This window comes from Rhincodon typus, chromosome 6 (assembly GCF_021869965.1).
Source record: "Rhincodon typus isolate 14 chromosome 6, sRhiTyp1.1, whole genome shotgun sequence".
NCBI classification, from domain to species: domain Eukaryota; kingdom Metazoa; phylum Chordata; class Chondrichthyes; order Orectolobiformes; family Rhincodontidae; genus Rhincodon; species Rhincodon typus.
In genome coordinates this window covers 3,902,982-3,914,644 of record NC_063337.1, presented here as the reverse complement: position 1 = coordinate 3,914,644, position 11,663 = coordinate 3,902,982, and the positions used below count along the sequence as shown (strand labels likewise).

The 11,663-nt window shown below is 44.6% G+C and overlaps 1 protein-coding gene across 1 annotated transcript in view; it reads left to right on the top strand.

Moving 5' to 3' along the window:
- The window catches only part of LOC109920863 (solute carrier organic anion transporter family member 2B1-like), a 59,394-nt gene that overhangs the window by 29,898 nt on the left and 17,833 nt on the right, over positions 1–11,663 (top strand). Inside the window, exons 5-6 of the mRNA XM_048597862.1 lie at positions 413–563; positions 3,872–3,879. Coding sequence (XP_048453819.1) covers positions 413–563; positions 3,872–3,879 — 159 coding nt within the window. The remainder of the gene's footprint in view (positions 1–412; positions 564–3,871; positions 3,880–11,663) is intronic.

Genomic DNA, 11,663 nt, shown 5'->3' with positions numbered 1-11,663 from the left:
CACTCGAGGGGTTAGGGTCTGGAATGTACTGTCTGAGAGTGTGGGGGGAGGCAGGGTCACTCGAGGGGTTAGGGTCTGGAATGTACTGTCTGGGAGTGTTGGGGGAGGCAGGGTCACTCGAAGCACTCAAAAGTGAATTGGATTGTTTAGCTGAAAAGGACGAAGATATGAAGTCATGGGGAAATACAAGATAACTTGCTCTTTTGGAGAGCCAGCACAGAAAGGACAGCCTGAATAGCCTCCACCTGTGCTGTAATCATCCGGATATTCCACAGATTTATTCTGTGTTGAAGTCATTGCCAGTTGTGACCCTGGGAGGGTTAATTAAAACAGTGGGCAAAAATATGTTGGCTTCACAAAGTCATTGAGGTCAAAGGGAATTCATGTAATATTGTCTTCCATCACTGTCCAGCACATCAGGCTTGGAACTGAGCTGCAATCGAGGATGCTCCTGCAAGGATCAGGCCTACAATCCAGTTTGTACGACAGATGGCATTGAATTTGTCTCTCCGTGCCATGCGGGCTGCATGTCTGCCTCCTTCGAAACTGATGGAAAAGTTGTGGTGAGTTGAGTCGAGCTGGTTCTTAGCTGTGATGCCTGAGCCGTGATGGTGTGGGGGATGGAACTGATGGTGAGCTGACATCTGTGGCTCAGTGGTAACGCAATTACCTTTGAAACCATAGGTTTTAGGTTTGAATCTCACTCCAGAGAGGATAGCATTTAATCTAGTCTGGCCAGCGAATGTACATAAAAACATAGCTAGTAGGCCATTCAGCCCTTTGATCTGCCTACTATTCATTATGATCACAGATGATCATGAACTCAATGGCCTGTTCCTGCTTTTCCCCATACTATTTGATCCTTTTAGTCCCAAGTACTTTATCTAACTCCTTCTTGAAAACATTCAATGCTTTGTCGTCAACCGCTTTCTGTGGCAGAGAATTCCACAGGCTCCCCACTCTCTGGGTGAAGACATTTCTCCTCATCTCAATCTTAAATGGTTTGCCGTGTATGTTGTAGACTATGACCCCAGGTTCTGAACATCCAGGTCATTGGGAACATCCTTTCTGCATCTACCCTGCCTAGTCCTGTTGGAATTTTCTACATTTCTATGAGGCCCCTCTCATTCTTCTGAACTACCGAAAATGGAATCCTAAGCGATTCAACCTCTCCTCGTGCTTCAGTCCTGCCACCCCAGGAATTAATTTGGTGAATATTTTGCTGCACTCTGTCCATCACTGGAACATCCTTCCTCAGGTAAAGAGACCAAAACTTCACACAATACTCCAGATGTTGTCTCACCAATGCTCTGTACAATTGCAGCAAGACATCCCTGCTCCTGCACTCAAATCCTCTCGCTGTGAAGGCCAACATATATTTACCTTCTTCAGCACCTGCTGCACCTGCAATGCTTACCTTCAGTGACTGGTGTACAAGGAGACCCAGGTCTTGTTGTATGTATTATTCAGATAATAATCCTCCTTCATGTAACACTATATTCTAAAATCTGTTCTGCTACCCTAATGCAATTTATATAGTACGATCTGCCTGTATAGCACACAAAATAGCAGTTTTCAGTGTATCTTGGTACACAAGGCAACATTAAATCAAATCAAGTCAAATCAAGTCAAATTGGATAATTTCACATTTATCCACATTATACTGCATCCGCCCACTCACTCAAGTTGACTAAATCACACTGAGGCATCTCTACATCCTCCTCACAGCTCACCCTCCTGCCCAGCTTTGTGTTGTCTGCAAATTTGGAGACATTACATTTAGTTTTCACATCCAAATAATTACCATATATTGTGAATAGAATCCCTACGGTGTGGAAGCAGGCCATTTGGCCCATCAAGTCCACACCAACCCTCCAAAAAGTATCCCACCCAGACCCACCCTCTACCCTATCCCTGTAACCTTGCATTTCCCATGGCTAATCCACCTAACCTACACATCCCTGGACACTATGGGCAATTTAGCATGATTAATCCACCTAACCTGCATATCTTTGGACTGTGGGAGGAAACCCACACAACCACAGGGAGAATGTGCAGACTCCACACAGACAAGCACCTGAGGATGGAATCAAACCCAGTCCCTAGCACTGTGAGACAGCAGTGTTAACCACTGAGCCACTGTCCCACCCAAATAGCTGGGGTCCTGGTACTGATCCCTGTGGTGGTAGTCACCACCTGCTATTCAGAAAATGGTCTGTTTATTTCTACTTTCCATTTCCCATCTGCCAATGGAGCTAGATTAGGCCATTTAGCTCCTTGTTCCTGTTCTGCCATCCAATACGATCATGACTGATTGGATTGTGGCCTCAGCTCCACTTTCCTGCCTAACTCCTTTGACTCCCTTGTTAGTCTAAAATCTATTCACCTCAAAAATAAAACAAAGAGCTGCAGATGCTGGCAATCTAAAACAAAAACAGAAATCATTGGAGAAACTCGGCTGGTCTGGCAGCTTCTGTGGAGAGCGACCTGCTGAGTTTCTCCAACAATTTCTGTTCTTATTTCATCTCTCCACCTCTGTATTACGAATATTCAATGTCTTCATTCCTCTCTGAGATAGAGAATCCCACAGACTAATGACTCCCATCTCAAGGGCAGTTCGGGATGAGCAATAAATAGGCCACTTTTGGAATACTGCGTTCAATTATGATCTCCCTGCTACAGGAAAGATATTTTTAAACTTGAAAGGGTTCAGAAAGATTTACAAGGATGTTGCTGGGATTAGACGGTTTGAGCTATAGGGAAAGGCTGAACAGGATGGGGCCATTTTCCCTGGAGTGTCGGAGGCTGAGGGGTGATCTTATAGAGGTTTATAAAATCATGAGGAGCATGGATAGGGTGAATAGCCAAGTTCTTTTTCCCAGGATAGGGGAGTCCAAAACTAGAAGGCATATGTTTAAGGTGAGAGGGGAAAGATTTAAAAGGGACCTAAGGGACAACTTTTTCAAGCAGAGGGTGGTGTGGGTATGGAATGAGCTGCCAGAGGAAGTGATGGAGGCTTGTACAATTACAACATTTAAAAGGCATCTGGATGGGTATATGAATAGGAAGGGTTTAGAGGGATATGGACCAAATGCTGGCAATGGGGCTAGATTAATTTAGGATATCTGGTCAGCGTGGGCGAGTTGGACTGAAGAGTCTGTTTCTGTGTTGTACATATCTATGACTCTAAATCCTGCCCTAACCAGCAATGCCCACATCCTGTGATTTAAATGAAGAAATATTTGAAACTTTTCCCTGTCTGCAGATGCTGCCAGACCCGCTGACTTCTTTCTAGCGTTTTCTGTTTTCAGCCCCTCGCCTCCCTTATTGGGAAACATATTCTGAACATCTACGCTGTCGAAACCCCTCACATCCCACTCTTTTAATCTTTGATCCAGACCTCTCCTAAGTAACTGTAGCCTCAGTAAATAACCTCTGCCATTACTCGAGTGAACCTTCCCTAAACTATATGTCACCTTTTTTAAATAAGGAGACCAAAGGTGGCCAAACTGCTCCCAATGTGGTCTCGAGAAAGCAGTGCAGTACTGAGGGGGAGGGTGGTCTGCTCTGCTGGATGTGTCTTTTTTTTGGATGTGACATTAAACCATTATGGAACTTGGAAAGACCACAGGATACCATTGGCAGAAAAGCAGGGGAGTTCTCCCCAGCATTTATTCCTTCACCAGCATGACAGGAAAAGATAATCTGGTCATTGGTTTGTTGCTTTTCGTGGGAGCTTGCTGTGCATATATTGATTTCCTCATTTCCCGCAAGTACATTTAAAACAATTATTGAATGGCTGTAATGTGCTTTGGGGCATCCTAAGATTGTGAAAGATGTCTCAGAAAACAGGTTCTGTCTTTGTCTGTAGTTACTGAGGTATAACATGTTAATGCTTCAGTGACTGGAGCTGCACAGAATTGTAAACCCAGATTATCAGTTCAAATCTGAAAGTAACACTCATTAATATATTTGTTATTTACTCTTGAGACATGGGTGTCACTGGCTGGGCTCAGCATTTATTGCCCGTCCCTAGTTGCCCCTTGAGAAGGTGGTGGTGAGCTACCTTCCTGAACCGCTGCAGTCCATGTGCTGTGGGTAGACTGACAATGCATTTAGGAATGGAGTTCCAAGATTTTGACCCAGCGATACTGAAGGAACGGTGTTATATTTCCAAGTTAGGATGGTGAGTGGCTGAGATGGGAACTTGTAGGGGGAGTGGTGTTCCCATATATCTGCTGCCCTTGTCCTTCTAGATGGAAGTGGTCGTGGGTTTGGAAGGTGCTGTCTGAGGATCTTTGGTGAATTTCTGCAGTGCATCTTGTAGATAGTACACACTGCTGCTACTGAGCGTTGGTGGTGGAGGGAGTGGATGCTTCTGGATGTAATGCCAATCAAGCGGGCTACTTTGTCGTGGATAGTGTTGAACTTCTCGCGTGTTGGAACTGCACCCATCCAGGCAAGTGGGGAGTATTCCTTCACACTCCTGCTTTGTACCTTGTAGTTGGTGAACAGGCTTTGGGGAGTCAGGAGGTGAGTTACTTGCTGCAGGATTCCTAACCTCTGACCTGCTGTTGTAGCCACTGTGTTTATGTGGTGAGTCCAGTTGAGTTTCTGGTCAATGGTATCCCCCCGGATGTTGATAGTGGGGGATTCAATGATGGTAACACTGTTGAATATCAAGGGGCGGTGGTTTGATGGTTGTTTAAGTGGAATGCTTTGTCCTGGATGGTGTCGTGTTTCTTGAGTGCTGTTGGAATTCCAGGGAATTTGAGTCAGATATGATCGTGATACCCTGCGAATAAGGCTAATTGTAATCCATTAGCTGTGATGCACTTTGCAACGCATTGATGAAATGAAAGTAAAAATACAGTCACTTTAAACAAAAAATTAAGATCAAAGCACAAGGATGAGCACCCATGCTTGGAGTTTGCAGAACTTCAACAAAGTGGTCGAATGAATAACTGCACCGTGACAAGTGAATGACTTTTGTTTTATTTGGGAGGTTAGTTTCCTGTTTTCATTCCCTCGCTCAAAGCTTTACCATTTCTCCATCCTGTCACTTGTTTCTTGTTCACTGTCTATTGAGATTGCCATGTTCGGTAGCTCAGACGTCACAGTCTCTCACAGTTGAAGTGAGACCATTTTCAAGAGCCAACTGCAAACAGGGACAAGCAGAGTTTTAACAACAGCATCTGGAAAATGATCAAAAACAGCAACCCCGTTTAGGTGCTTGAAAATTTCAGTGACCCATGAGCATGGGAGGAGGGTAGCTAAGAGAGATGGGGGGCAGCTGAGGTAGTGAAGGAACTGTCACAATGAGGTGGGGATGGTATAGGGGAGAGGCTGAGGGTCTTGTCACAGTGGATTGGGTAGGAGAGAGGAATAGGGACTTGCGACAGCGAAGTTCCATCAGACAACTCCTTCCAAACCCATGATCACTTCCACCTAGAAGGTCAAGGCCAGCAGATATATGGGAACACCACCCCCTGCAAGTTCCCCTCCGAGTCACTCACCGTCCTGACTTGGAAATATATTGCTGTTCCTTCACTGTCGTTGGGTCAAAATCCTGGAACTTTCTCCCTAAGGGTATTTTGGTGTACCTACACCACATGGACTGCAGCAGTTCAAGAAGGCAGCTCACCACCACCTTCTCAAGGGGCAACTAGGGAAAGGCAATAAATGCTGGGCCAACAAGCCGACATCCCATGAATGAAAAAAATAATATTAGTCATGTAAAATAACAGCTGGGTAACTGTACCCTATCCAGGAACTGCAGTGTAATAATCTGCTATGATCTAAAGTGAGCAGTGGTTCTCCAAAATGCAGGAATATAGAAGATAGGAGCAGGAGTAAGCTATTCAATCCCTCAAGCCTGCTCCACCATTTAATGTGATCATGGTTGATCATCGAGCTCAATACCCTAATCCCACCCTCCGCCCCCCCCCCCCCCCCCCCCCCCCCCCCCCTTGATCCCTTTAGCCACAAGAATTATATCTAATTCCTTCTTGAAAACATTCAATGTTTCGCCCTCAAACGCTTTCTGTGGCAGAGAATTCCACAGGCTCACCACTGTCTGGGTGAAGGCATTTCTCCTCATCTCAGTCCTAAAAGTTTACCCCTTACCCCTAAATTATGACCCGTGGTCAGGATGTCTCCAACATCAGAAACATCCTTCCTGCATCTAAGATAACGCAGTGTAGACTGGATGAACACAGCAGGCCAGGCAGCATTAGAGGAGAAGGAAAGCTGACGTTTCGGGTCTGGACCCTTCTTCAGAAAATTTAGGGTATTAGGGTATTGAGCTCGATGATCAACATGATCATATTGAATGATGGAGCAGGCTTGAGGGATTGAATAGCTTACTCCTGCTCCTATCTTCTATGTTTCTGCATTTTCTGAAGAAGGGTCCAGACCCGAAACATCAGCTTTCCTGCTCCTCTGATGCTGCCTGGCCTGCTGTGTTCATCCAGCTCCACACTGTGTTATCTCAGACTCCAACATCACCAGTTCCTACTATCTCTTCCTGCATCTAACCTGTCTAGTCCTGTCAGAAATTTATAGGTTTCTGCGAGACCTCACTTCATTCTTCTAAACTGCAGTGAATACAATCATAACTGATTCAACCTCTCCCCATAAATCAGTCCTGCCACTCCAGGAATCAGTCTGGTAAACCTTTGCTGCACTTGCTCCATTACCAGAACATCCTTCCTCAGATAAGGAGTCCAAAACTGCACACATTACGCCGGGTGTGGTCTCACCAATGTCCTCTACAATTGCAGTCATTATAGTCTCGAAGAATTTCCCCATCACATATCCCTATTTACAGCCATTGCCATCAATCCTCAAAGGCCATTCTTGCTGCTTTCCTTGGCTCAGTAATTCAGGGTCAGTGCTCTGGAATATTCTCTGAATCTGTGCTGAGGTTACATTTTTCACTGACAGGATTATCACTGAATTGAAAAACAGCACATGCTCGGAGATGATAAAACCTGAGAGAGCTGAACGTTAAAAGATGCAGCAATTGTCATTTGGTCAGGGTAAAATGCTGCCAAAAGAAATAACTCAAACATGCGTGCAACTAACCTAGCAAATGAACAGCAAATAAACAATAATTGTTGAAATGTGCGTCTCCAAACCATGAAGCATTTCCAGTCCAGTGACATTATCGCTGTCACTTGTCTGCCTTCTGATGAAATATCAACACTCCTGAAATTATGGACAAGGTTGGTGATCAGGAGGCACACTATCATTAATGTGATTACTGTCCCTTACTGAGCTGGTTTGGTGGTAAAGTCACATGAATCAGAGGCTCAGGTTAACGTGGTGGAGGCACAGATAATACCAAAACAGCCGAGGGGATTTGAATTCAGCATAAATATATCTGGAATTGAAAGCTCCTCTCAGGGATGGTGACCATGACAACTGTTGTACAAACACACCTGGTCAATGCCCTTCACAGAATCACAGAATTGGTATGGCACAGAAGGAGGCCATTCAGCCCATTATGCCTGCATTTGTTCCTTTCCCCAGTGCCAACCTCCTGCCTTTCTCCCCACATTCCTCCCCATATTCTCGAAATAACCATCCAATGCCCCCCTTAAATGCCTCAACTGAACCTGGCTCCACCACTTTCCAGGCAGTACATCCAAGACTTGAACTACTTGCTGTGTGAGAAAGTCTTTTCTCACATCACCCTTGCTTCTTTTGCGCATTAATTTAAATGTGTACTATTTCATTCTTGTTCCTTTCACAGCTTCACCCTATTTACTCTCACTCACGAGTTTGAAATCTCCTCCCAACCATCTTCTCTCCCAGGAGAACACTCCTGACTTCTTCAATCTCTCCTCAACACTGAGGCTTCTCATTCCTGGAACTGTTCTTGTAAATTGTCAGGGAAGGAAATCTTCAGTCCTTACCTGGTTTTGCCTGCACCCAAATCCAGACCCACAGCAACATGGTTGACCCTCTGAAATAGCTGAGCAAGCCTCTCTGTTCAAGGGCAATTAAGGATGGGCAAAAGATCCTGGCACTGACAATCATATCCCATATAAATGCCTCTTTTTAATTACTAGTTTCTAAAAGGGAAGCAGTATAATGGGTTAACATAACTGCATACATTCTGTGTCGTAACACAGTGTGGGTGGACTGGTTTAGCTAAACCACACAACTTTCCTTTGCATAGTTTCACCAAACCTGTCGGATCTTGCTCAGTTTGATTACAGACAGACCCAGCGACAGCAATATAATAATTCATCTCAGTCAACCTTCTATAACAGAATATCCCTGGCCAGTATTGAGTTCACAATTTTAGCTATGGTAGATTCGATTTTGACGTCTACAATTATAAAGGACATAAAGATTTGCATTTCTGTAGCACCTTTCATGACCTCAGCCGTTCCAAAGCCCTGTACAGTCAATGAGGTATTTTTGAAGTGTGGTCTTGTGGTAATGTAGGAAACACAGCAATCAATTGGTGGACTGAAAACTCCCACAACAGTAATGTGGTAATTGCCAGATAATCTCTTTTTTTTTGTCATATTGGCTGAAAATCATGGACTAGGATCCCTACAGTATAGAAGCAGGCCATTCAGGCTATTGGGTTCATACCAACACTCCAAAAAGCGCCCCCACCCAGACCTATATCCGATCCCTGTAACCCTGCATTTCCCAGGGCTAACCCACCTAGCCTGCATATTCCTGGACACACTATGGGCAATTTAGCATGGCCAATCCACCCTAACCTGCACATCTTTTGACTGTAGAAGGAAACCAGAGTACCCAGAGGAAACACACACGGACACGAGAGAATGTGCAAACTCCACACAGACCGTCACCCAAGAGAGGAATCAAACCCAGCTGCCTGGCGCTGTGAGGTCAAAGTGCTAACCACTGAGCCACCGTACCACCTAAGGAATAAATAAATATAGGCAGGGACATCAGGGAGATCCCACATGTACTTTTTTGCTGTAGTGCAGTGGGATCTTCATAGATCATTGAATCCCTACAGTGTGGAAACAGGCCATACAGCCTAACGGGTCCACACTGCCCTTCTGAAGAGCATCCCACGCAGACCATTCCTCTATATTTCCCCATGTCTAACCCACCTAAACTAAACATCCCTGGGCACTATAGCATAGCCAATCCACCTGTCCTGCACATCTTTGGACTGTGGGAGGAAACCAGAGCCCCTGGAGGAAACCCCCACAGACATGGGGAGAATGTGCAAACTCCACACAGACAGTTGCCCGAGGCTAGAATTGACCCCAGGTCCCTGGCGCTGTGAGGAGCAGTGCTAACCACTGAGCCACTGTGCCGCTACTGCTTCATGTGAAAGACAGTAGGTAATTTTGGCTGACTCTGCCGCTGTTTAAGGAGATCCTTGTAGGCTGTAATGAATGTATAACTAATGCTGACCTTGCCAGTGAAAGAAACAAAAAGCTTATATTTATATAGCCTTTTCGTATGGCCATTGCAGGTGTCAAAGCCCTTTACAGGTCATAGTTTTAGGATAAGGGATGGCAGATTTAAAACAGAGATGAGGAGGAATTACTTCTGTCAAAGTGTCAAGAATCTGTGGAATTTACTCCCCTAGCGTGAGGACAATGCTAGGGCACTGAGTAAATTTAAAGAGGAGACAGATTTTTAATTAGTGATAGAATAAAGGGTTATTAGCAGGGAAGTGGACTTAAGGCTGAGATGAGATCAGCCATGATCATATCAAATGGTGGAGCAGGTTGGAGGAGCTGAAAGGCCCACTCTTGCTCCTAATTGTTCGTTCTTACGGCAGTGGAGCGTGAAGTTTCTTTTCTATTCATTCACGGGATGAGGGTGTCACAAGCCATCCCTAATTGCCCAGAGGGCAGTTGAGAGTCAACTACATTGCTGTGGGTCTGGAGTCACATGTAGGCCAGACTAGGTAAGGTTGGCAATTTCCTTCCCTAAAAGACATTAGTGAACCAGATGGGTTTTTTCAGCAATGGATTCATGGTCATCATTAGACTCTTAATTCCAGATTTTTTAAAATTAAATTCAAATTCCATCATGAACCATGATGGGACTTGGACTCAGATCCCCAGAACATTACCTGGGTCCTTAGAGTAGCAGCCCTTAGCCATCATCTCTCTGTGTAGTCAGTGTTATAATCTAGAAAACAAGGCTGCTAATTTGCCCCATAAAGAACATTATAATAGTAACTCAATAACTTTATCCCAACTGTTGATTGAAGGATCAATATTGGCTGAAGCACAGAGGATAAGTCCGCTGATTTTTTTCAAATAGTAATTTGGGATCTTGAAATCCAGCTAAGTAGAGAGATGTAACCTTGTCTTAATATCGCATCCGAAAGAGTCACCTCCGATCAGCTTTGATTTCTGTGCTCAAATCCTGGAGTGGGACTGATGGTGGCACATATCACTGGGTTAGTAATACAGAATCCCAGGTGAATGGTCTGCTGACTATGGGGCAAGATGACAATGTCACTAGGCTAGTAATGCAGAGAGAAAGACTAATGTTTGAGGACTAGTGTTCAAATCCTGCCATAGGAGTGTCTACCAGGAAACATAATCTCAAAGTAGTGTGTACATAAGAAATAAGAATGGAAGTAGGCCATTTGGCCCCTCAAGCCTGATCCATCATTCAATAGGATCATGACTGATCTAACATTCATGACCATTTTCCTGCAATTTCTCCACTGACCCTTGATTCCCCAACTGATCAAGAATCTATCTCAGCCTTAAATACACACAAGGACTCTGTTATTACAGCCGTCTGTGACAGTGAGTTCCAAAGATTCTCATCCTCTGAGAGAAGAAATTTCTCCTCATCTTAGACTAAAATGACAGGACATTGCCCCTCATGTGAGAGTCTTGGACCAGAGGGCATAATCTCAGAATAAAGGGGCATCAGTTTAAGATAGAGTTGAGGAGGAATTTCTTTGAATTTCTTGCGAATCTGTGGAAGTCAAGGCTGGATTATTAAGCCTGAGCCAGATAGATTTTGAATTAGTCAGGGAATCAAGGGTTATGTGGAAAAGGCAGGAGAGAGGAGTTGAGGATTATCAGATCAACCATGATCTCACTGAATGGCAGAGCAGCCTTGATGGGCTGAATGGCATACTTCTCCCTTATGGTCTTATGGTGCCCTGGCAGATGGTGACATTTCAATTCAATGAAAATCTGGAGTAAAAAACTAGTCTAATGGCAACCACCATCAATTGGTTTAAAAACCCATCTCACTGACTAATGTCTTTTAGGGAAGGAAATCTGCCAACATTACTTTGCCTGACCTACATGAGACTCCAGACTCCACAGCATTGTGGTTGACGCTTAACTGCCCTCTAGCTATTTAGGGGTAGATAATAAAAGGTGGCCTAGCGAAGGATCATTCTGTGAACAAATAAAAATAACACAGAGCCTTGTGATTCAGAGTGAGAGTGTTACCCTCTGAGACAGTCATTCAGTGATACCCACATCCTTAAATGAACTCACCAAAAGAAACCCCTTGAGAAATTAAGATAACAAGGTGTAGACCTGGATGAACACAGCAGGCCAGGCAGCATCAGAGGAGCAGGAAAGCTGACGTTTCGGGTCTGGGCCCTTCTTCAGAAAAAATCTGAATTTTTCTGAAGAAGGGTCCGGACCCGAAATGTCAGCTTTCCTGCT